Source organism: Aquila chrysaetos, chromosome 5 (assembly GCF_900496995.4).
Source record: "Aquila chrysaetos chrysaetos chromosome 5, bAquChr1.4, whole genome shotgun sequence".
Lineage (NCBI taxonomy): Eukaryota > Metazoa > Chordata > Aves > Accipitriformes > Accipitridae > Aquila > Aquila chrysaetos.
In genome coordinates this window covers 40,757,606-40,784,597 of record NC_044008.1, presented here as the reverse complement: position 1 = coordinate 40,784,597, position 26,992 = coordinate 40,757,606, and the positions used below count along the sequence as shown (strand labels likewise).

At 38.5% G+C, this 26,992-nt stretch overlaps 1 protein-coding gene across 1 annotated transcript; it reads right to left on the bottom strand.

The window, feature by feature from the left end:
• Positions 1-1,230: 1,230 nt before the first annotated feature.
• TSPAN3 (tetraspanin 3) lies at positions 1,231-25,955 on the bottom strand. Its single transcript, XM_030016353.2, has 7 exons — positions 25,808-25,955; positions 13,666-13,857; positions 12,516-12,590; positions 8,778-8,879; positions 7,496-7,648; positions 7,158-7,241; positions 1,231-2,195 (listed from the first exon to the last, which is right to left on the bottom strand). Exons 1-7 carry the CDS (start codon positions 25,868-25,870, stop codon positions 2,103-2,105), a joined length of 762 nt encoding a protein of 253 aa, XP_029872213.1. The 5' UTR covers positions 25,871-25,955; the 3' UTR covers positions 1,231-2,102.
• Between the last annotated feature and the right edge of the window lie 1,037 nt (positions 25,956-26,992).

The following is a 26,992-nucleotide window of genomic DNA, read 5'->3' as shown; positions in this document are numbered from 1 at the left end:
ATGCCAAAAAAAAGCTGTAAAATATTTATTGAACTGATTCAGAAAAAGCTTCCACATTCCTGCATGAATTCTCTGCATTTTCTAAAGCAAGCAGATACTTAGCCTGATTTACAAGCAAGTACTTGCTACTATACTGTCAAGTCATCTCTGTTACAAACCCATGTCTTCCCGCAAGATTAACAAGTACGTGCACCATCATTTCTCCGTAACTATCCTCACTTCAGAGAGGTATGTTCAGGCTCTTGACTGTGAAGCTTCTTTCTGCCTTGTAGCTAGTAAGAGCTGACTACTTTTTGAAGCATCCTTATCTTTCTTTTGTGCAACACAGAAGTCTGTTTTAAAACCTCCCCTGGTCTGATTCTTACAAGCCAGGGTCGTCTCAATCTTATTACTCTGGGATCTTATCAAGCATATCTACAATATGCAATACAACATGATGCAGATAATCCTTAAATTCGTCAACACTTCTGACAGTACGTTCTGTTAGCAGGCTTGCTACCACATCCAGGAAATTTAACGCCAGAGTCCCAGGAGGCCTTTCAGGTTATTAGGCCACATACCATACTACGAATGAAAATCTAACCCACCTTTAGGAATTAATATAGAATTCCAAAAAGTATATTTCTACAGCAGTGTAACAACTCTAAGAAACTTAAATCCCCCACAAGATATATTGGCCCTAAGAGACTACACATGTTAGAATTATCTTTTCCCAAGTGATGTTTCCTTGGGTATTTGAGAAAATTATGTTGATGTCAGTTTGGCTGAGCATGTCTACTTTGCATGATAAAGCACATAAGCAACTAGTAGAAATTCTGCACATTTCTGGCTTCTGCAAAGAACAAGGCAACTGAAGCCATGGAAAGCAGAGCAGCAACTAACCATCTGAATAACGTAAGACACATTAATGCATAATTAACATACAGCAGTTATAGTACAGCTATTCATCCCCCACTGTTGAGAGGCAACAGATTCTTCCTTAATTGTATTCACACGATGTTAACTTTCCATCAAGTTCAACCAAGTTTGTTGTGCTGTGCTTATCTAGTATTGTTTCAAGTAAAAAGAACAAACATGATACAATCAAGATTCCACCAAACCTTAAATACAGATCTATTTAAGTGAAGCCACTTAAACCCAGTGCTTTCATACTAAAGCTTACGCTTCTAGCACACCAAGACTCCATTTGAACAAATACAATGGAATCATTTAAACAGAAAACAAGACATGTTTATAGGGAGGATATACAGAGATTTATTTAATCAGGTTTACTATTTACAGTTGAGATCACTTTCACATACTACTTTGCTACTCTACATGGCTACATTGTTTCCAAACCAATTTAAGATCTACAGTCTAACAGTTCACTCAACACATAAAACCGCTCTTCATAGAAAAATGAAATATTTCATTATAGAACAGTAGTGCATACATTATACTCCTGAAAAGCCAGCTTGTATTTTAAACCACTAATGTTTGAAAGATTTGATCTCTGAAGGTCAAAACTGCAGTCACATGATCCTAAAATTTTGGTTAGGTTTTTTTTTTTTTTTTTTTTTTTTTACTATTTTTATATATAAAGTGTACTGGACTTCACTTAAGTGTTTTTAAAAAGTGACACTGGTGAAGGGCAAGATTAAAATATTTTTTTTTCCTCAAATTAAATACAGCTGGCTTCCTTCGTACAACTTTGGCCAAAAGAGTTCCATGTAGTGAAGGTTTAATAAATCCTCTCTCTATATGCAAGAATCAGCCAGTTAATGCTTAGAGGTAATCTACCAAAGTAGGCACACATCCTTTGACTTTCATATCAACCAAATTACACTTAACTTGCAAATGGTTCTGAAATTAGAAAGTTTACTAGTATACTAAAACATTTAGATACATGAATAGCTGGCTAAAACAGTGAAAGTCACAGGTAATTATATGGGTGTGTGTAAAGCTGAGCTGTTTTGCCCGTCACCAGTGTACAGTACTGCTGTCCTCATCTGCGAAAGGTGTGCTTTGACTAAGCTTAGGGCAAGAAAGCTATTGCAGTAGACCTGGCCCATTCACCTTCCACATAAATGAGATAAGATTGAACTGCGTGTTCGCATTCTCTTCTAGGCATAGGTTCCGCCAGTGATGAGAAGTTCGTAGGCAGGATCCCGACTCCTCCTACATAGTACTATACAGGCACACAACATGCCCAGAAGCTATGGAGAAAAAACAAGAAAACAAGCTGAGTACAAAGAAGGCACTTCCAAGAGATTTAACCTCAGCAAAGAAATTGTCAGCATGCTTTGCAAGACTGTAATTGTAATTGTAATTGCCCATAAGGTAAATGGCAACAAATACACTGCTCTTGAAAATGCTTCATTTCCTGCTGCAAAAAGCAAGGGCCACGAATTCCAGCCTTATTTTCTTACAAGATTGTCTTGGACATCTTTAATGGAAGTTTTTTTTGTCAGCCAGTTGTATTCTGCCTCAACAATTCAGATAGAAGAAATTACTAATTTTATGTAAGGTACAGATTTAGATACTGTATCTAGTATGAAAAATCAAAGTGAAATTCAAATGCATTAGCCTCTAATTGCCATGATGAAAAAGAGCAAAACTTCAGAGTTTTTATGAACCTACTTCACAGTTGAAACCTCTTTCAAATGCTCAATCCCTGTTAACATGTCATATTAGAAAGCTTAAGTCCAATGTGAATTATTCACTTCTAGACATTTTCCTGCTGTTAAAATTCACAGTACCATCACAGTTCTGGCAAGTTTGCCAGGAATTTAAGGTTTGACCACCTTGTATACATTTACAAGACTTAAATCAGGTGAATGTCATCATGGATGTAGGGCACAATATTTTACAGAAGTTGCACATTTCCTGAAGATAGAATAAGACTGCACCTACTCAAAAAAATCAGGTAGTGTTGTGTTCTATGGTCTACAGTAATTGGCAATAGCTTCTAGTACAGTAAGAGATTGTATTGATTTGGTCATATGCATAGAAGTTTATTCACAGATGCAAATATTTCATGAGGCTCCTGTCATAGCTCTGGATTATAAAGCATCACCCAGAAGGTAAATAAGTTTCTAAAAACACCAAACAACAAACCCACCCCCAAAACCCACCTTGAACAGAAAGCAAACAAGAATGAAATGGGTGAGCAGACAGCCAAATGTAAAGCTTCTTCACTCGTACAGCAAAAACCCAGTGAAACACAGCACCGGGCAAAAGGAGAATTAACCGCTTTTTGTTAATAAAGTCTGATGCAAAGATCACACGTGTAACAAGTTTTAAAACAACTAAATGATGGTACATGCAACATAGTACTCAAGTCTGCTGAAAGACTGAAGAGAGAATGCTTCAAAAATCCTAAGTCTAAATAAGCAGTGATTAAAAAGAAGCATGATGAAATTCTAGTATGAGCTTTTAATTTCCTAGGAAAGAACAAGCTGTAAAGATTAATAATATTCTTTGTCTGGAGTGCATTATCTGCTTTGGATCTATAGCAGAAACCAGCTCAGGTTCAAAAAAGCATATGGAGAGTAACCTAGAGTAATGGCACTTCAGCCTGTTGGTAAAAACAGCACCTTTCTTCACTTTCCATCAGTACTTGCGTGGTTCCAGTTCACAGATTAACTCCCAAATATACATTATATTCATGTCAGAGTAAGAGAAAAAACAGAGTTACATGAGAGAATGCCTCCTCAAGGACAGAGCCCTTCTAAGTGAGGAGATAATATCCACAGTTAAAAAACCCTTAAGTTAGACTTGTGAGCTGTGACATGTCAGAGTTTATGGTAGTTGCCAGAGGCTACAGAACTCTGAAGGTGGCTTGCAGCCTGCAAGTACAGAAACTTCATCTTCTTCCCTGTTCAAAACAACGATACAAGAGCGTGCCACAGAAAGACACCTCCTTTAGTCATTTGCTATAATTCTAGCCATGAATTTCAAATACATAAAAGCAGTTCCATCACATTTACAGTTATTCACACAAAAATAATCCTGGTCAATGACTCACTCAAGACATTCAATTTAAATTGAGTTGTATAAAATCTGAAACGATCAGGTACTATAATAACTCATGTAATCAACTTTTGAGTTACTATTTAAACCATTTATATCCTCTAGGAGGCCAGTGAGCATATTCCTAGAATTCACTGTAAACACAGAAGTAATCCCCGTATTTCCACTCTCTCTACAGAAATTGTTTAGTACATCATTTTTTAAAATACACTAGCAACTCTAAAACTTTTTCTAAGGCATTTGATTCTGTTTCTCTTCAGTTACTACTTAACGTTGTGAACAAAAATATTTTAGAAGTCTGTAGTGAGGAAGGATCAATGCATCCCCCTCTTCTTCAACTTTCCGAAAAGTTTAGACACATCTCCCACAGTCAGAAGCTTTGTTTTGGGGTTTGTGTGGTTTTCTTTCGTTTGTGGTTTTGTTTGTTTGTTTGTTTAAAATTTGCCTACTAGCAGTAACTATATTCCATTTGTTTTCACCAAACCCATTTGCTTTTTTTTTTTCCTACAAAAACACTCACTGGCTGTATATATACACCAAGCTCGGTACCTTGTAAATGACCACTAACTATAAAAGCTATCTTTAAGAATGAACTCTGCAGCTAATCAAGCAGGACTTCTACTGCACTGTAATGCCTTTGCTCCCCTCAGTTTGCCTCCTATTTATTAACAGTTCTGTACTGTCACTGTGGTTGAGACCAGGGAATTACTGCATACTGGAAGATCCCCATGGTAACTGAAACATGAACATACCAAAAATTACTTCTATACAGAAAAGACTAAGCTTTCCACAAATTCCAAGCCTTGCAAAAATTCTCCTCTTCTCAGTCATTTCATTTTAAAGAAAGTACTGAAGGCTACATTTGTTGCATGTAAGCTATTAGAGGTAATAAACTTTGGACAACCTTATTGCATAACGTACAAAATAACAGTTCAGAGTGGACTCTATGCAGTGAATACAGGAAAGGTAGTAAAATTCACAAAAATTTAAGAAAAACAATTACTCCTCTAAGTTTACAGGACATGACCTAGGTTACAGGTCATTTGCCAAAGTTTACATTCTTACGTCCATTTCAATCAGCCCCCAGACTATTTTGCAGATAAATCAGGCTAAGTACGTACTTAAATTCTGTATTACAAATAAGAGGACGTAACAACTTATATAACTAACAGAACAGTTTGAATACTGTTTAGTATCAACTTGAGTGAAACTAATGCCTTTTAAAGACATATAAATTTACAACCATTTGAACTGTGGAGCAAATATACAAGAATATGACCTCTGATAAACTTAAATGTGATTACCACTCAGTAAGTGCTACTAGACAGAAATTTCAAGGGTATTCCCAACGTGCTGTATTCTATATTTATCTTTATTGTATTCATTTTCTAAACAGGTATCATGTAGCTTGTTTTAACTTTAAGCAAAAAGATTTCAAAATGCTATACTGCAGCAATAGCAAAGAAGTTTCTCTGACATTCTTATTTTCTTGACAAACTGTTTATACGGTATGTACTTTCTGCCAATAGCTTGATTACTGACACAGAGACAAATCAAAAGAGCACCCACTGCAGAAGGTATACAACTAACATGCTTGCCTAGAATTGATGAGCCAGGAATAACAGAAGGATGCAAGCAGCCACATTTCCATTGCAAGCACGTGTCAGAAATTCTGGCCCAACCCCAGACAGGATTACAACTGTGCTGCATTTTGGGGCAGACCTGTTAATCAACCTCCAAACTCCAAAGCCAGGAATAATGCCGCCTCTTGGGATTCAGGTCACCCAGCCTCATAACATACATTTTTTTCCTACATAAAAAAAAATCTCCCACAGTAATCATGGTTGTGGTAAATACCTTTATTTACATTATACAAATGTATTTCAGTGTTCAAGGAGACTAAATATTGCTTTAACTGTTAGAGTTTTAAGAATGGCAATTAAAAAAATACTTTCCTTCAGAAGACTGAGCACAGATCTCACCAAATTCGAAGTTCCATAGCTGAAGTAATCTGGTTCTGGACAGTTCAACATTATTACTGTATATAGCATTATCTATGATTATATCCTTGTAGCATTGAAATAAAAATTTAACCATATTTTCGCAAGACTGTTTGCAAAAGATTATCTACCTTCAAACCTACAATACAGCTCAAAAGCTGCTTTTGAAAACAAAAATGCCTAAACCGCCTGACTCAACAGGTACAATGTTTTCTGAATTCAAATGCTATTATGGGCACAAAAGTAACTTCAAAATTAGTTTTCAAGTCTCTTGGGATTCAGCTTATGTACTACATTTCTCAGAGGCCACAACATTGGGACAGTCTGAAAATAGTGTGATGAATGTACTAAGCCTGCCAAATTGATGAGCATTCAAAATTCCAATTTTACAGATACGTTTAAAAGACAGTCCTAGTCTTTTTTAAAAAATCTAAATAAATACTGAGACACACATCAGTCTATTTCTTCAGTTACGTTTTATGACCAGGGTAACTGTAACAATTAAGGTTTATGTGGGAGACAGCCTGTCCTCAGTTTTAAGTAGGCAGGGTCTCTAGTTTAGAACCTCTTTTTTTGCTTAAGTCCAGAAACCAAGAAATCTTCAAGACAATGCAAAGCTCAGTTGAACAAGAGCAGAGTATGCTATCAAAACCCCTGGTGTATCTCCTGGGTGGTCTTGACATTATTTATAAGCCATGAAGCACAGTTAAGCTGATGTACCTCTAAAACGTCATGTTTAAAACATGCCATGTTTTTAAAACATCAGTATGAGCTGTTGGAAATTAAATACTGTGGAAATTCTTCAGGTGTTAAATGCCATCAGAGCACATTCATGATACTTAATACTTAAGATAACTGGTTTTCAAGAAATAATTTACCATTTACATTCTAGTAGATTACTGCATGTAACATTGACTGTTCAGCTATCTTCAAATCTAACAGAACATACATCCACATAGCAGTAGTTTTTAGACCATGCATGGTTGAAAAGTTCTGTGTTAAAGTGTTTAGATCCTTTTGACTGATGTGCATTTACCCCCAAAACCAAGTAGGGACCAAAGCTGTCACCATCCTGTGCATACCTGTAGTAACCTGGACAGCAGTTTCATCTGAGAAAGAGTTTACAGCTAAAGAATACTCTCTTACCTGAATAGCAGCAAATGCTAGTGCTGCCCAGATGACATACATCATGATCTCTTGAAGCTTCTTTACAACCAGAGCCTCACACCCCTGAAACAAGTAGACTTCTTATATATCCATCTGGCAACCACTTTTAAGCACACAAAAAAAAACCCCAAAAGCATCAAACAGGGCAGAAAGATAATCCAAACACTAAAAAAGTCATTACTTAGTATATCCCTATCATCTATTTATTTCCTGTTAAAGCAAATACACCCAAGACTTCATGCTCCCCCTAAAAAGAAAATTAAACTATTGTCAGCAAAAGCACATGGCTACATAAATTCACAGTTCAGCTGTCTTACCTCAGAATAAAGGTCCATTGGGCGGGTCAAACTGCCAGTACAATTGCTGAGGGCTGCTTTGCAACAGCTAAGTGGCACACTGTTATTTTTAGTTTGTTTGAACCAGACAGTAGTCTCCCAGTCTGAATAGTTATGGATCCCACAGCAGCGCAGCTGAAAAAACATGCAGGTAAAGAGCCAATGTGTTTATCAGTCAAGGAGTGGGATGAGAAAGCAATTCTAATTGCAATACCAAGAACACAAGTGTATAAAGATTAGGCTACCTTTGTTACTTGAGTAACACAAATTATTTGACAGTTACTTAAGCAAATCATAGACTGAGCATATTGTAAAGGGACCTATAGCCTTAAATCATTTAAGATACTCCTTACAAAATACAGACTTGAAATTCCAGTTCTTAGGGCATATTTGACAACCCACTTTTCCCTCATGCCTCCCAGACAAGACAAAAGCTTTATTTTTGGCTTAGAACAGCTCTATCCTTAAAGCTTACAACAGATGCTTGAAAAAAACCCTTTGCTTTCTGGACATAGTTCTCGGTCTCCTCACAGAGCTGCAGTGCAGAATTAAAGTTCATTTCTTACAATCACATGCCTGTGTGGCCATGTAGAAGGCCTTCAGGAATGAACCAATTAAAAATAAATACAGTTCCATTCTGCTGAGAGCTCATACTCTGTTGCAGTGCTTGGAGTTTTCTTGTGTACAGTGCAGCCTCAGAGGTACTACGTAAGTGTCAATTTACCAGCTTCTCCTCCTTTTTCCCTTTCAGGAGGGATTTTAAGCAAGGTATTAATTAGTAGTATGACTGACTTAAATGCATTAAACATTTAATATGTAAATATTAGACAACTTTTTATATTGATGCAATTGTAAGAATATTGAAATCCCCTGAATCTTCCTTAAGTTTGATCGGTTCTTTTAGCCTCGAATCCACAAGCTTGCAACACTAGCTTTCAGCTAGAATCAAGAACTTCTTTCCCCCAGCACGTTCTAGATAAACCTGTGCAGACGTGAGAACATTCTACAATGTTCCATTGCAGAAAGATAGGCAAGTACTAAATATTTGATTCCAAACAATGATTCATAGGTAGCCCATTACACAAAATGCATCTCCCCATCAGCAAGGCCATAATTCTACTAATTTTAACTGAGTTAAGCTATTTATTGACCAATCAGCTGTTTCCTAGATTTGTCAGAATGGAGGAAGATATGCTATGCAAGTAGTAGAGCAACACAGCACCTGTGTTTTAAGGACACAAAGGACTGTGTCTCACAGCCTCACCTGCCTCTGTACATAGTCAATAGCACGACTGGCTGCATCAGGATTTGTCCCATTGTATCCATTATATACTTTCTGAATGCTGCGATCAACTTCATCCTCCACCTGTGAAGTATTAGGAAAGCATCTGCATTAGCACACCAAGAGAAGTAGTACAGGTCTAGGTAAAATAATTTCACTTCCAATAATAGCAATTCAGGAAACCAAGGTAATGCCCCATCGTCTGAAATTAGCATACTTCAGTGGTACAGCTTCTTAAAATTCTAACTTGACTTTTGCAAAGATGTTGCTAGCTTCCAGCTAATGGACAAGAAAAAAACCCACGCAGCTACCTTCCATGAGATTTTAGACAAAGTAGCTTTGCAATGTATCTCAGAAAGGAAACTGCTTTTATTACGACACTGTGGCAGACATTCCATGAAGTTAAAGGCTCCCCATTAGAGCATGCATTCACCTTTCCACTTCCTCCTACTCCTTCAAAGTTCCAAACCAAAACCAGGATAACCATCTGGGTTAACTCATTCCATTTGGGACCACAAGGATGTAAGTCATACCAGCTGCTCTTCTCATTCTGATTGAAGCACAGGTAAAGTATCAAAGGTGAGGTCTTTTGGCAGACTATTCTACCCTACAGTGACCAAGCACGCTGTTCAGTCCCAGTCCCCCCACGCTTTCTGAGAAACATTGATGGCAGTACATTGTACATAGCAACAGCTACTGGAATAGCTCCTAAAGCTACTGCAGATGAGTCAAGCCGCTTAAGATGCTGTCAAGTACATGCGTTAGAAATGGATGACATCCAAGAATCATCACTTGTCCCCCAAAAGGCATCTTATAATGCCCATTTTAGAGGAAATATTACTAGAACCTTTTAGGCAATATGTTTCACTGTAAACCATTGCTTACATGCACAGAAAGTTTGGTATAGCTAAACGTTTGTACAATAGTAAGATTAGCTCTGAACTGATTTTTTTTTTCCTATCACATTCAACCGGAATTATGTGCAAGGAATGTACTCTTAGGGCTGAGCATTAACTAAGCATGCATATTCTTTAGATTTGCAAGTTACAGTAAGAAGGTCTAGCCAACACATCATTCCCTTAAATGCTTAAAGGGAAGAATTTTCTGCAGCATAGCACAAGCTTCATTCCCCCCTATCCAAGAATGTCGGTTAACTTTACAAGTAAATCTGTATCAAGACATATAGGAATAAAAGTCAGTTTAGCCTGCACAGGTAACTTGTTTCAAACTAGTTTAAAATCAATTGTTCAATGATGTAACTAATGTGATTTACAACTATGATTCATATAAAAAACCAGCTGTTCAATCTGTCATATAGGTTTTTAAATCATTTTTCAGTGCTTGCTTGTATATAATTTGGCTTATGGTTCAATTAGGGCAACATTACGCCTGAAAGCAATGCAAATTACACACAATTACTGATGAGGACCAATGCTAGCAGATGTTGCAGCAGGTCAGTCAATTGCAGTATGACCTAGGCACGCTTCATATTTTTCTGAAGGAGTAGGAGTCTGAATTGGATCCACACATGCAGGTTTACAGACACGTATGGGAACACTAAACAATTTTAAGATCAGTCATTGTATCTTAACTTAAAAGGGCACACTACCGCTTTCTTGACACATTATACTCAGTCTCACTTGGTACCAACAGTTTTGATGAACAACTGCCATGACTTCAGCGTTTCCTTTTGTTCATAAACTTTTGTTTGGAAGTCTGTACAGTTAACACTAAAGTAATTCTAACATGATTCAGGTGCCTTTTTAAAAAAAACAACCAAACAACCCCCCCGCCCCAATGCATACATGCCATGCCATGTCAGAAACAACAGAACAAAAGCGGCAAAGCACAGAACTGCCTTATTTATCCTGGCAAAAATAATCAGAAATCTGAGCAGATTTCACCTCCCAGTTCACTGGTAATAAATTCTAAGTTATTTCTGACACTCCTGTTGCACTTGAAAACAATAGTTTAAGATGTTAAGTACTGCAGGGTAGCAGAAAACTGCCATTTTTAGTAAAGAACTTGTCTGTCCTTTCAAAAGATCCAAGATTTAGTTTTCAAATACGGACTCCCAACAAATGGCTTAATGTAAGACCATGTTGCCACCAAAAAGAGACTACCTTCCCTCTTCCCCCAAGCTCTGACCCTGCAGTAGCTATAGCTGTAAAACTGTGCAGTAGCAAGACAAAAATGAGACAACAGGAACACACAGCTGGGACCAATCAAATTTTCAAGTGTTTCAAGTGTGTTATTTCAGATGAGCTAGGGAAGAAAGATCTATGCATCTGCTTTTATCTGCCCTGAATGCTCTTAACTGGAAGAGAGCAAGCCACTTTATGACTGAACACAGAGAGAATAAGATGACCACAGCTTAGTCCAGATCAGATCCACAGTAATTCCTGAATAACTACACTGTAATACACTATGCTTCTGCAAGTATTGGAGCAGAAGGCAACCATTCAAGTTAACATGTAAGAACTCAATATGTTTCCCGTTCTCCAGAAATTGTACTGCTCTCCTCAGTTGCTTCCAAGGACTACTTCCACTACAAGCTTCCGAGTCCCAAATGATCTTCTCAGTGCACTGCCAAGATAGCAGAAATCAAACGTAGACCATGAGAAAAACACATCCTGAATTTAAGCGTCACTGATGGAGCGTTTCTGTTGAAGCAACCTACTTTTAACTGTTATTAAGGCAGATTTATAATGCATAGGTTCAGGGTCCTCTCAAATGCTGCTTACTTGAGGCAGTCTTGCTTTGTAAACCAAGCAACAACTCCAGATTTTTACTTAATGGTTGTCTCACCATTTCTTCCAGGATAGCAGGAGACCGCAAGCAGGAGAGAATACTGGACTAGTAAGACCTGGGTTGTTTATATAAACACAGAAGGCCAAAGAAAGGTAAATGGTATTGTAGTTCAGCTTGCTATTAAGATATCACTGGAGTTTCCTATAATGCGATCATACTACACATCACAGCTAAACACACCTTTTCTGCTAATTTTTTGGCAAAATTTAGATGTAGATGTAACACAAGCCAGTGAAACGGTGTGAGTTAGAAACTCCATTTCTTCAAACTACATTGTGATATCTCTAATGCCATGTGGTATATTTCTGCTACGTATTATGCTGCTAGAAACACAATTAATTTCATTTTTCTGGTCCTGTTTCTTAATTTCCAATAAACAAAAAGTAGGAGTCACAATTTCTTTAGCCATAACCCTTGTCAACAACCTGTATAAAGCTAGACAGTATATATTAACACATTCAATCTATTTGATTTTATTATTATGCAGTGTTAGTTTGTATACCAAAACACAAGACAACATTTAAAGTTACTGCATATCAAACCAATATGCCCTACGTTCAAATATTGTGCAACCTAAATCATTCACAAAGTCAAAGCATAAATAAATCAGAAGACCATCTGGAAAATGGAAAGGTACCAATTACGACGTCTCCCCTCTGCTGTTCAACTGTTAATGATACATTCCAGCTAGTTTTTTGCCTCTGAGAAAGCCTTCTGCTTTGCTTTAAAGAATATTGTTGTTCTAAATTTTAAATATTGATATCTCAAATCAACCCACTTGGAGGTTTGGTTTTATTCCCTTAACAAATACCCATTTACAGTTCTACAGAATCAAACACCGTAAAGACTACACCTCTGTATTTTGGACAGTTCACAACACACACGTTTACTGAAATTGAGAAGTTGTACCTTTGCTCTGTAGATGTAGCCAAGAACCACCACCACAACTTCAGTGATAAAAACCAAGAGCAGGATGATCACAAACTGTAAAATACAATCAAGAGTATTTGTGCAAATAGTTTTACCCATCTACTTCCTGAAAGTCTCCAGATAGATTTTGCTATTTAAAGTAATTTTTCAGGTAATATTTTGATTTAACAGATAACTTAAAGCAGGCAATTAAGTTCATCAAATGAGTCCAGAATTAACTTCATTCAAGAAACTTCAGTGTTCATAGCTTCACCAAGTAATAAGCAGCTGCCCAGCCAGGCAAGTGCTGAGCATTAGGACTGAAAACACCATAATGGAGTGCTTTAATCAGGTGCTTCTTTCAATCTTCTTTCTGTTCGATAAATAGAAATGTCACATCAAAGAAGCTACCCAGACTGTTACTAAGAGTGGTAGATGGACTAGGGGAATGTTTCCTCAGTTTAAGCCCTGTAGCAACTGACAGAGACAGCAAGCTATGCATTTGTCTTGGTACATTTAAGAGCACTTTTAGGATAAACTGTTGAAGAAGTCTACACAGTATTCAACAAACTCGCCCCCCCCCCCCCGGCCCCCGCAAAAGAAGTGCAGACAGTTTAAATGCTGGCACCTCTTCTCTCCTACCTAATTCTAAAGCTCAAATTACAGTTAAAATGCTTGGAAACACATGACATAAAATACTGCAAACAAAGCATCTAAATTAAGCCATACAGAAAAATATTTAGGCATCATAACAACGCTCAGTTAACCTCGATGCAAGATACTTAAAACAAGGTGGCTCCTGGTTCACCTTTCTCTGTCCAATTTCAGCTTTTCAACCAGAACAGATAAAAGTAAGACATAAAAACTGTTATGACTTGATGATTTTTTTTTTTTTTTTTTTTTTAGACAACCACAGTTCTAAAAAAGGTAAAACTGAGGAGCCTGCTGCTGTCAGCACTGGCTAATTTAACACCTTTATTCAGAACAGAAAATTGAAATAAGATGTTCATAACAAAATATAAGGGGAAAACATTTAAGGCCATAAAATAATATTAGAACAAACTTATAAAATTTTTAGAAGTCTATTAAAAGATAAGGCGACCAAATATACAACAGCCAAACATCATCATATAAAAACTCTGCAACTTACCGTAGCAAGTCCACAGCGACTTTCCCGAATTGTGGCACAGCACCCAATAAGTCCAATAATAAAAAGAAGTGTTCCCACAGCTATGATAATAACTGCTGGAATTAGTGTGTAGACATCTTCAAAGAAGTGATCATAGTCATCATATGTGATGAACACATAGGCTCCCACGTAGCACAGTATGCCTGCTGCTGCCTACAATAGACATGAGACCATGGTAAGTTTCTTTGAACAACAAACCCTCCTTTCGGCAAGGCTACTTTGCCTCAGAAATTATTTGTTTTTAAATTTCAACATCTTTGATAAGTTGTAGCATTTGTTGATTAGGAACATCTCAAATGGAGGCCAGCCAGTAGTTTACAAACCACATTTCATCTAGGCAGATTTAGTTTTGACTACACGATGGAAGTCTTCTGAGGCACATAGTCAAGAAGTGAGGGTAACCATGCTATGAGCACCAAAATCTTGCTCCCTGTTCTCAAGTACTTCCTTCCCATGCTGTCAACTAAACCTTCTACATAGTTTAACATTCACAAACTGTCTCATACTTTTGAGAACAGGTTTCCAGCCCATCCAAGCAGCAAGTTATTTGCTATTCAACAGCTTTTCAGAACATGCATGCAGTTCTTTTATCTGCCATTATTTACCTACTACTTATTCTTCCATTTTGCTGATTCCTACCTATGATTTAATATTAGAACAGAATAGATACACACATTGCAAACTTTAACCTCTGCTATGGAAAGATGAACTGCTAGAAACAACAGCCTTTCTGAAGCATTCACAGCACTGGAAAAAACTGATTTTAATCAACAAAGCAGGCAGGAACAAATATAAAGCACCAATTATTAAAAGACAGAACCAAATACCTAGAGGCACACACCACAACACTTTTAAAAGCGATGTTCTCAGAAGGATTGTTGTGCAAAATGGTCTTTATTAAACAAACAAATCACTTAAAGTTACTGCAAATAAGAGCTGTAAGATGGATCTGCCACTATATAGATTTAAGACACCAAGACAAAGCACTCGCATCATTCTGACATGACTTATCTCCCTTACAGTTATAGGCATCCCAACACATGAATACTTTCATTAACTTTCAGCTGAGCAGACCTGGTGAAGGACAGACAGCTGTTGCATGACAAGCCAGCTAACATACATTTACTTCAAAATAAAGGGCTTTATGAATTTTTGCTTTACAAGTGTCTTTCATAACCATCTTCACACTTGCTGCAGAATGAAACAGTCCTGCTATATATTAAAATGAAGCACTTATGTTCAATTGATTTGCAATGATGGATAATATAATTTCAATATTTAATGACATACTTTTCTGATGTGCCAATACAACGCTAAGCTAAAACAATCCACTCAGAAGATGCAATGACTAAGCTATGACCTCGCAAATTTAATTTTGCTGTAAAGGGTAGTGTCCCCATTACAATCCAACCCATACCCTGGACACCAGAGTTCACTCAACTGGAATACTACACATCAGCTTTCATCTGAGGAAGAATACTGCAGGCTGCCTCCAGCCCTCCTTTCCCACTCAGTGGCCTTGTAACTACCCCTGTCCCTGAGCACTAGGTAGCGCTGAGAAGAGGAGAGCAGATGGATATAGCTAGTTCCAGTGTAATACAAGACTGGGTCATGCTATTGTAGAATCAAAGAATCAATTAATAATTCAGGCCAGGAGGGACCTCAGGAGATCATTTAGTCCAATTTCCTGCTCCAAGCAGGGTCAACAATGAATTCAAATCAGGTTGCTCAAGGCTTTGTCCAAAGTCTTGAAAAATCCAAGGATGGAGATTCCACAGCCTTCCTGGGCAACCTGTTTAGCGTGACACAGAACAAGACAAGCCATAAGACGACTGGTACCTAGTATTTCAGCACTGTTTGCTACTATGTACTGCAATATCACTGCAACTACTTCCTATAAAACAATGCTGCACAAACACTACTGGAATAATACTTTACATACGGAATATCCCCTGCAGCACTCTGTTATAGAAACAATATGTCAAAGGAAAAGGTATTAAGAGCCAGCTCAAAAGTATCACCACTTCTGCATGGATTTGAACAGTGCATTTCACCTCTCTTTCTGCAGTGAAGTGTGTACTCCACAGGAATCTTAAAAGCATTCAGGAGGCTCACATTCATCTAATAAAAGGTGCTATGTAGACACAACTGTAATGAAACTGAAAATTCAGTAACAGTCAAAGACCAACAGCAAGACATCTTCTCCAGACAAGAAAATCCGAAGTGAACAAGCTATTACAAAATCACCCCTTTGCACAAAAGATGTTGAAATGCTAATCCAACTATACAAATCCTACCATGTTAGGTACAACATGGCAAAATGCAGACATACAATTTCTGTACACAAAGCAAAGATTCAAAGTAGTGTCACTGAACAATGGAATTACATTAACTGTTGCCTAGCAATGAAGCTTGTGAATGACAGGACAGTGATGTAATCTCCCATTTCTAAGAACTAAAATGCTTGTTAGAAATATGGTATATTGCAAGGTGGCAGATGAAAAAACACAGCTGTGGCTGGCATCAGGCACAGAAAATATACCACAAAACTGAAATCAGAACCATTTGTGAACCCCTTTGTCCTTCTCTGTTGTATGAAATTTAAGTGGCTTCCTTCTTTTCTAAGAAAGATCTGGTTCATAAACTGCATGAGCACATACATTTAAAGAATGTATTTCAAACAAAATAAAAGTTTAACCTTTAAAAAAAACCCTGTCTACAGGTGTTAGCTTTCCTTCCCTACTTCAAGCAGCACATGCATTTTAAGAAACTTTGCTCTTGCAGTTTTATGCCAGATGAGTCTGACAAGTACAGAGATTAAATACTGTCTCAGAAACTAAGAAAAGCCACACTCTGTGCTTGTTAAAAAAATTAGTATTTTGTAATGACTATTGGAAAGGTAGATTTTTCTTTAGACTTCTCAGATTAAAGCAGGCTGGGCCGAAGACTTCACTAAATGCTTTCCACACATGGTACTATAATGACTAATCGCCATGACAGCATTTGGCCTTAGGTTTTGCTTCTACATAATGTTGTGGAACTGGTGTTTCTGTGGAAGAAGCTACAGAATTTTGGCAACAGCAGTGTGCATTCATATGTCTATAAACCTTGCACTAGAATCATGAGCAAGTTGAAGATAAAGACATTGCCTCTACTTGATGAAGTGACCAAACCCTTAAAAATTACTGCTATCTCTTCCTCAGAATCACTTCAAAAAGGCATGTTGGGGGCGGAGGGGAGGTCCTAAAAGCAAAGGTGCCTGCTGGCACTTTCACAAGTTTTAAAAGCTATGAAGATTAAACTGTGATACACAGGAAAGCAGTTTTAACACTATTTTTGAACAGGTACAAGACCTAGTCTATCACAGAACAATGAAAATGGCAACACTACCCAGTTAGCTTGAGATGCCTTCCCTTTTCCTTTCACATCATAACCACGGAATGCTTACTGGTTTCTTCAGCCTGCTCTAAACAAGGAAGGGGGGAGGTCTCTAAATCGGTATTTTAGCTGGGATTAGGCAAGTGTTTTTGAAGCAATCCTTTTTGTTCATCCTTTGATGATTTTCACTTACTAATTTCTGGTTTGCATCACTGAATATCTTAGGAGTGCATAACAGGACTCACTTTGGATGAAACTAAACCAGAAGATGAGTGCATTTACTGTGCTAACTGCTAACAGGTGTTCAGTCGAGGGGACCAGACCAGCCTGAGGTCCTTCCTTTTTCCCTCCCCTCAACTCAGTAGTTTCAACATCGAGTCCTCAGCACAAGTGGGTTTTGCTCCAGCTCCACAGTACCATGTTATATGTTAATGTAAATAAAGCATACTGTGACAACAGATAAAGACAAAGAGCTAGTTTTACCTGTACAAAGTATGCAATCTGCATTGATCAGTGATGGACCAGTTAAATGCACATTTACTGCCTGTTGCAACCTAAGAATAAAGTCGAAAACGTGCTTTTTAAAAGAGAAAAAACCCCGTAACACCAAACCAGTACTATGCGCTTAAATAATTTGCTTCTCAAAAAGGAAATTATCTAGAGAAACTGAAATCTGCATCACAAGTAAAGACACAAGGATAATTTAAAAAAAAAAACAAACCACACAAAATAATCCGAATCTCAACATTTATTATCCAGCAGAATAAACAGTAAATTTACAAGTCCGAACTTGCTCAAGTCAAAGACATATGACTAAAAAGCTATCACATTTACAATCATGCGTTTCCTATCATTAAACAGAAGCCAAATATATGAACTGTGCACAGTTCAAATAAGTCTTTGATAAACAGGGCTTGAGGGAAGAATTCTCGAACTTAATCTGCTCAAGGCTCTGAATAGATATTGCAGCAGTTCCTGAATCTGTGCCAGGTCACATGCATGCTCTAGGGAGATGACTGGTTATTCAGCATTCACACATCCTTTTAGAGTTGTTTGCATCTAACTTGCAGTACTGAAGTGGCATACTCTTATTTTAGGATGAATTAACCTTTAAAAGACTGACAAGACTAGTACAGTCAATGAAGACAGTTTGTTGCAAAAGGCTTGAACAATCAGACATCCTTTTCATCAAAGGAAATTTTAAAAATACATAGGCCTCAGTTCAGAAAAAGCTTGATATTATTCCTTTGGCATGGGCCACTGAGGAGTTATTAAAAGCCAAACAAGTATGCAAATAACTGGAAGGAAAACCGAAAGATCTAATGACACAATGATACATGTGATGATAAATATTACTCAAAGCATTATAGGAAAGCATATTTAAAATTTGGGGTTCTTGGAGCAAGTAAACTTCCCACCCCATCTTTGGGCTGGTATAATACAGCCTCTTAAGCCCATGCCTGTTTCACAAAGTCAGTTTTCACCTTTCACAGGCACTGAGGTATACAAAGCTACACACTGTCTAGATGCACCTTGAAACAGTTTCAGGTTTGGTGTTTTTTGTTGTTGTTGTGGGTGGATTTTTTGTTTGGTTGATTTTTTCTACGTAGGCTGCAAACACACACCAAGAACTGTTTTCATGTTTTCAGTAATGCTCACACACTGCAGCAGTTTGAAAGCTAAAATTCTGGCTAGCTAAGATGATGACTGGTAAGATATTTAAACCACTTTTTGTGTTGATGATTTCTGTATCAACCATGGACACTGCAGCTCCATTTACAAATTAGTGCTTCCTTATACTACCCTACTAATGTTGCCCCCAAACATATCTGATGAAAACTTGTCCAAAGATTTTATATCTTTACAAAGCATTGTCCTTCACATTACTTTTGCCGTTTACCTTACTATCGGATTTTCGTCACTTTGGGACCACAAGAGAACCCACAAAAAAGAGTTTTTGAAAATTTTTTTGGCACTCTTTCAATTAACTAGGCCAAAGAATAGTGTTTGTCCATTTAGAATCTGCATTTTATTCACTGTTTTAAGAAAAACACATACTCTCTGAACAAGAAAACTAAGGTAGCAGCAAAGTATTGTATGTTAGGAGAAAACACACCTGATGTCCAATTAGGTAAGAGGAATATTCCACATTTTTGGTAAGGACACCTACTTATAGATTCCTACTACTGCCAACTTTACCATTGCTGATCGGTAAATTTTGGTAGTAATACAGCTAGCACTCTAAACCCAATTATTGTTCATTCCACTACTAAAACATCTTTCATGACATGGATTCTAAAGTACACCTATGGTATATTCAGATAGACCATGTGTATCATCACCGATAAAGAGCAGCAAAAAAAAAAAAAAGTAAGAAAAAAAATCTTCCACACTAACAGTCCCTCATCTTCTCTGCCTGGATCCTGTCCTAGGACCATCTTCCCAGCCTGTGTATTTGTGTATTGCTTTTGTTATGTTAAACTTCAGTGTATCTTTGTTCTCACTGCCTTTCTAGTCTGACACAAACATGCTTTTTTTTTTTTTTTTTAAGAAAGCATACACTCCAGGAGAGATTTTTGAGAGTCTACAGTTATATCAGTTTCATTCTTCATAACAGTTACTTTTCTCCATGCATACCAAAGCCTGAACATTTCCCACCCATAAGTAGGGACACTGGTATTGTGGTTTGCCACCCAATTTTTGGGCTTCTTGGAACAGTATATTAAAAAGCGTTTTTTCCACACTACTCCATTATTTGACTTCAACTGTATTTCTCCGGTATTTTCAGTTCCCTCCAACACTGGAGTATTCATAGCCCAATTATTGTCAGACAGAGAAAGAATTTTCCTGATCCGCTTCTTGAAGTTTTTCTTTCAGCTATCTGTCCTTCAAAATCTAGTTCCTCAGTTTTAACTTCAAAGGCGCTATAGGGTATTTCAGCTGTTTATTTCTCTCACATTCTTTTGCGCACTTTGCTACTCCTTATGTCCCTCTTCACTCCCCTGGGAAACAAAACACACTCATACTTGACATTATGTTCTCTACTTGCTTAAACTGGTGCCCATCCACCTTAGAACCCAATGGTTTCCTGACACTCTTCTACTTTGTTCTCATCAGTAATAATTTAACTGGAACACTTAGCTATAACTGTCTTAGAAAATCCTCTGGCAGACGAAAACCAGCAATTCCATGCAACTTTGTAACATCGTTAGAAATATTTTGAAGGCTTATAAACAAAGCCACATAAAATTCAAGTAAGCCTGACTGCTTTGTCTATACTAGCCAAATTCAATTCTGTAACATTATGCATAGAAACCTCAACTTCAAATGCTTTTGCAGCTAAAGCAAAAGGCTGAGCTAGGCTGCCTTTGCATCTGGCATTACATATTTTAAGTATCACTAATTGCAAGAGGCAGTGCACCAGCAGACTGAGGTTTTTTGTTTTTTTTTTCTAGAAGAGATGTTAACAATATAGCCACTCGTTTACACCTATTTAGTCATCAGGGTTGTGACTCGACCAGGTGCTCCAGGGTTTCCAGATTCCTTGCCCTGTGCCTCCATGCTAGGAAGTTTCACCAGGTAAAGCACTATTTCAAATTCCATGTACTACTCAAAGATATCACATGTAGCTTTGCAAGTTGTTTCTGCTTCTGTTAGGTATCAGCTCTACTTTTAAGCACAAGACCAGATGCAGAGAGTCCTGAAAAATCTCAAAGACTTGAAACTCATCCTGTGAAGAAAGATAAATGATACTACCATGTTACTTAAAGGCAAATCGAAGCCTTACTGAATCAGGGCCTGGCCCATGTTTGCTACCTGAAAATTCATGTCCAAATATTGTAAGAAAAAAATCACTCAGTGAGGGCACAACACTTCAAGTTTTAAATCCCAATTTCCTTAATGCACAGAATTCCAAACCGTTACACAATCCTGCAAATACACTCACTTCACTACCATAGCAGCAGAAGCACATAACATTCAACTTCCACATGCAGAAGTGACTGTCCTTCAAGGCAAAAAAGGCTTCAGTCAAGTAATCCCCGATAGGTAGCCTTTGGGATCATCTGCCAATTATAGTCTTTGATCACCAAAAAACTCTCAAGAAGTCTCTTCATTACGCCAGCTTTTAAAGTCCAGAAAGAATTCTCAAACTCCCAGTAAAACAGAAAAATTATTTGGCTTATTCCTATGTGTAAGAGGAAGTAAGCTACTTCTCCTTCTACTGCTAAATTTCAATGAATTTTCCTGTTGCTGCATTTTCTTTATTCTTTTCTACCAGAAACCCAAACCACACTACATAAACAGATAGCTACAGCTTCTTTTAAGGATAGCACAGATAGTTCCTGTAAGATAATACTACATAATTTCTAATACTATGGCTACTGTAGCGCGGTGAGCATGCATAAGTTGTACAGTGAGCACAGAACTGTAGAAAGCATTCTTGCTGTACAAAACTCAAGCATTGAGATTTCTCTAAACAATCATACCAAAGAATGTTTTATAAAAGCTTAGTCAAGTGAACTGTAAAATCAATTATTTCAAGTCAGTTAAATAATTGCAAGAGCAAATTAGTTCACAACTACTGAGTTATAGAAGTATTGCAGAAGCAGAGTTCATTCCTTTCCTCAAGGAGGAGGACATAGAGGTGGAGGAAAAAAAAACTCAAAGCAAGCACAGGGTATTAGGTACTGTTTTAGCAGAGCAGGCTGTCAAAGTACATATATTCTCCAGGAATATAAAATAGACAGACTCCCTTTTCTGAAGCAAGACTATAAGTATCTCTAAATATTTTCTCCTTCTATCCTATATCCTAAACATAAGCCTGAAAACATTTCCCTAGCATTTTTGTCTTTACCTCATTTCTCCAAACTGCTTTCAACGGAACTATGCAAGTCACCCAATGAAGCCTTAAATTAAGAGTTCACAAAAATACATTTGACAGCAGTCTTCAGATATTTGTTCCAGGTAAACTCATTTCTTCCTCTTTCAAATCAATGCAGACTTGTACTTTAACAAAAGTTTTTTTTCTAAAAAACATGCTATTCTCAAATACTTTATGATCATCTTTTATTTGTCATTGGTCATCAATTCAACATTTCATCAAGATATCAACAAATATTTCTAATTATCAACTACTATTTTTTTGTGAGACTACAGTTTAGTGTTTTCCTGTCATACCAGTCATTCCAATCTGTCCCCACTGAAAAAAACCCACGCCACGTCCTGTATCTTCAGACAGATTGGTCAACATTGGGATTTCCACTCCACCAAAAATATTTCTGAGAATACAGGTACTAGAAGCTTCATTATTTTTATTTCTAAGATGTACTGTCTTTCACTTAACAATTACTTCCAATTACTTCCTTTCCTTAAAGAAAAGGACTTAGCATCATCTGAATGAAAATGAAGTCACTAGTTGACCAAATAGATCTTGTGCAAACTTAAGACAAGAAAGGTCAAGTGAAGGATTGTTTTTCCTTTGCTATTTATCATATCCACCCCAAAACTAATTCACAACAACAAAACACCAAGAAACATATTCATCTGGTCTGTATTCCTCTGATCCTTCTAAGAAGAGCAAGTTTTAACTTATGCTTCTTATCAATGCATTTCTTTGTAAAGTACCTTTGAGCTTATGCACTCTTTGCCAAATTATCCAAAATTCAAATAAGCCTTTCACGCAAGATCTCTATCATGCTACTCTTGATGACTACTACTCATGCTGCTTTTTTCCTGCAGTACTTTGTTTTTAAGGCCATATACATATACGTAGACGTACTCGATGCTGGACACCCCTGCAAATACAACTCAGCTAAACTGTGAAAGTACCAAACCAACAACTTCGGAAGGTGTGTAAAGTCCATCCAGTTTTCTGTATGATAAACTAGCACCTGTCCTGCTGTGAAAAGAAGATAGTTTCTGCAGCCTACTTTCTCTCAAAAAAGAAAAAAAAAAGAAAAATCCTGTAGTAATTATTAACATGTAGGAATGTACAGTTAATATAAGAATTTAACAGGATGTAAAAAAAGTTTTCATGAGACTATACAGAAACAAGATGACTTTTTTGTAGCATCAACTAGAAAATTTAGTTAAGTAGCACAAGACTTTTCAAAAGGAGACGAACTTGTAGAATCACTGGCAAACTGAGTGAAGTTTGGGTTATTAGAGTCAGCAGTCACAGAAAATGAGTGGGTATGGTTATGACCTGTCAGCAAGCCTGATCTGCCTTTTTCAGAAGGCTTGAAAGAAATTTTTAAAAAAAGAAAGAAGCTACATGCTAGACTACAGAATATAACAAAAACATCTCTGCTTTTTCTTCAGCAGCAGAAGTGATAATTTTCTGAACATGTAGCACCCATAAGACAGCTACCAAAGCACTCTGAACGTTCACATCCTTGCACAAATTTGAGACCCATGGCGGGGCGTGTGTGTGTGTGTTGTAATTCACTTTGATCAGCTACTCTTGCAGAACTTTCGATAGCAAACTATGCAGAAGCAACCTGCTATTACTACTGACAACCGTGAAGATGATGATAATATGCAACATTTATATATGATAACCTATAGAGACACATTAAACTTACAAAAGCAATTAAATGAGGTTTCATGGTTACTTGACCAATTATAGGCAGTTTTCTATTGTGAAGTCTCAGTGGAAACCTGGATGATCCAATTTTGATAATTAGAACTACAGAGGAATGACAAGCAAAAGATTTCTGTAACAGCACAGAAGCAATTACATTGTCAACAAGATGGGCACCAAATATTAACATACACAGTCAGCTCAGTCAACAAATGAAACATGCTAGATCAAGAATTCTTCTTTCTCTTTTACCATTTAAAAATGAATATATACTACTTCTGATGAAAGTATGTAGATTTCCTATTTTTAGGCTATAGCTTGCTAAAGAGAGGAAAAACATTGATTTTTGTAATTCTCACTTTGAGAAAGCCTGCCTCATTCTACATGCAGCTGATGAGCCATAAGGTTGTTCCAGCACAAGCAACCTATCTGCCAAAAAGCTATCAGCACAAGTTGACTTCTTAGGCTGGAGATGGTTTACAGAATATAAGATCAGTGACATTTTAATTTGACATGAACTACATGCTATCTAAATACAATCTGTCCATTTTAAATTAAGTCAAGTTTGTCTCAAAAAAAGTCATTAAAAATTCTAAGTGCTAGATAAAGAAAAACTGTAAAGCGCTAAAGAAAAATCTACTTCAAGATGCCATTAAGAATGCAACTCAAACATGCCCAGTCAAAAACTTTAAGTATGATGTAGCAGCTATTAAATAGCTTTTTTAATGCCATTTGCAACTATGCATGTAACAAAAAGCCACACCCAGCAAACCAGATTCCAAACAAACGGCTGTACTAAAAGGTTGATTTAACTACCTCATACTTCAAAGATAAAGAATGGAGCCTATACACCTCAGCCAAAGTTACAGACTCCTAATATGCACCACTTAGTCAAATATGCCTCACATTTACTGGTCATCTCTCTGAACAGCTGTATACAGAAATCCTGGTGAGCCTGCACAGATATGCATTTCCCTGACCATGATTCATTTTTAGGCACCCATGAGAGGCATTCCTTTGTAAAAAATTAGACAACAACATTTATCTATCCTGTAACACTTATTAGATTTCAACATTAAATGATGTAGCTATATATACCCACATTTTTCTGTTCTACTATCTTGTTACCACTAATACTTTTTCAAAGCTGAAATCTTTGAACAGCTGGGACAACAGATCTTCTGTTCCTGGAGCTGGGATTAGAGGATGAAAAACACAGTAGTTAAATGCAGAAAAGGAGTTCTTAAAGTCTACAGAATATTCTTTAATTCCATTTAGTTAGATTTATGTTGTTCTGACAGGCCAATTATTACAATGAATATAATGCCAAGCTACAGCCTGTATGTCCATCCTGAGAAAGGTCGTTTACAGCAATCTACTATTCCACCAACCCGCGTAAGCTTTTGTCTTACCGTCAGCATGACTGTAGTCGTGGGAGGTTTAAGCGACGCATAAATACTACAATACAACTGTGGTTACTAGAAGTGAAAAATAAGACTTGTTTTTGGACTCTTAAGTTATCTCTTCCTCTCTCCTAATTTTGTGTTAAAAATACAAGGAAGAAAACGGTGCTCCATACTTACCGCTAAGTATTTGGGACAGACGTCCTTAAATTAGGAGGCCAAAAACTAAATGGTCGTAACAGCTCTACAAAAATTAAACTGGCAGAGACCTGAAAATCTCAATAACGCCACTCAAGCTGTATTCAATTACACAAGCGTCTCTACTTCAAGATCTCTAATGCTCCTTAAAACCTTTATTGACAGGCTACTGAGGCAACAGATTCAGCTTCATCCATCTCCGAACTTTGGGGGGGGTGGACTGGGAAGGAAGCGACTGCGCCCACCGCTGAAACACGGGGCCCCGCGAAGGGGCACAAGGCGACTGTTAAACAGAAAGCTTTTAAATACAAACTGAACCGGCGAGGCGGCGCGGGGGCTCCCAGCTGCTGCCGTACGTGAGCGAGGACCGGACAGCGGCGAGACGAGACGACCCGGCCCGGGCCCGCAGCGCCCTCAGAGCCGGGCCTCACGCCACGGCCGGCCCGGGCCCGAGCCCTCCCCTCACCGCACGGCTGAGGGAGAGACAGCCCCGCGCCCGGAGACCCCCACCCTCCCCATCCCCAGCTGCCCCCGGACTCACCCAGAAGATAAGGTTAAGGAAGACCAGGACGGTTTTGGAGGAGGTGATGCCGCACTGCCCCATCGCGCCTGCCGCCTCCCCTCAGCCTCCGGCCGCGCCGCTCCCCTCAGCTCCGCTCCGCCACCAGCCCCACCCCACGTGACCCAGGCGAGCCCAGGCGGCGGCGCGGGGAGCCTAAGATGGCGGCCGTTTGCGTCACGTGGCGGGAGGGGGCGGAGGAACCTAAGATGGCGAACCGCCACCCCGTAAGGTGAACCGCCGCCTGGCCGCGTTGGCGCCGGGCGTGTGGTGCTGAAGGGCGGCTGCGAAGCCGGGCGCGCTGTGGAGGGCTTTCCTTCCCCTCCCTCAGGAGAGGGACGCGGTTCGGCAGCCTCCATGGTAGCTTAGCCTGGAGTGGTCAGCACTCCCATCCTCAGAGATCCCCATACCACAGCTAATGACATCTCTCGGTAGAAGTTTAGATCGTGAGGGAAAAAGAAACCCTACTCAGTTGCCCTCTGAGCAGTGGTCTGATGGCAGTACTCCGTGCCTTCAGGAGGCTGAAGGGTGGTATCAGGCAGGGGTGCTGGGGGCAAGAGCTGAGGCAAGTCCACCAAGAGCAGCCGCCTACGAGACATCTCTTCCAAAATGACAGCAAGGAGGATCTCGCTGGCCGGTTTGCCTTGCTAACCCGCTACCAGCAAAGGGTATAAGGTGGACGGTGTCGGACTGTGAGGAGATCTCTGGGTGCACTGGTGGATTTTAAAGGAGAAACAACCTGGCTCCCAGTGACTGTTACCTGCGCACCAGGCACAGCAGGCAGGGAGAGCAAATGTTTAATGAGGAGAACAGCATGTATTTTACAATCAGGACATTTGTCTAGCGGGAAGAAGGAACTCTTCCAGTGAAGTAAAAGAGCATGGCTCTTGTTGCACAACCCAACAAACTGTGAGGAAAGTGCAAGCGTTGGTAATTGTTAGAACATTTCGGACGCGTCCAAAGAGGGTGGGATTTGCCAGTGAAGAACAAAGGAGAAGTAACTTAAGAAATTATGAGAAGATGTGCATGATTTCCACAAGCTGCGCTTTTGTCGAGACTGCATGTGCACTTTGGGAGCGAGGGCAAGGTAACACCCACCCAGTATTTGCTACCCTGTTTTTTTCATAAGGTTATCTTTAGCACGGACAGGATCCAGCCCTTCATTGT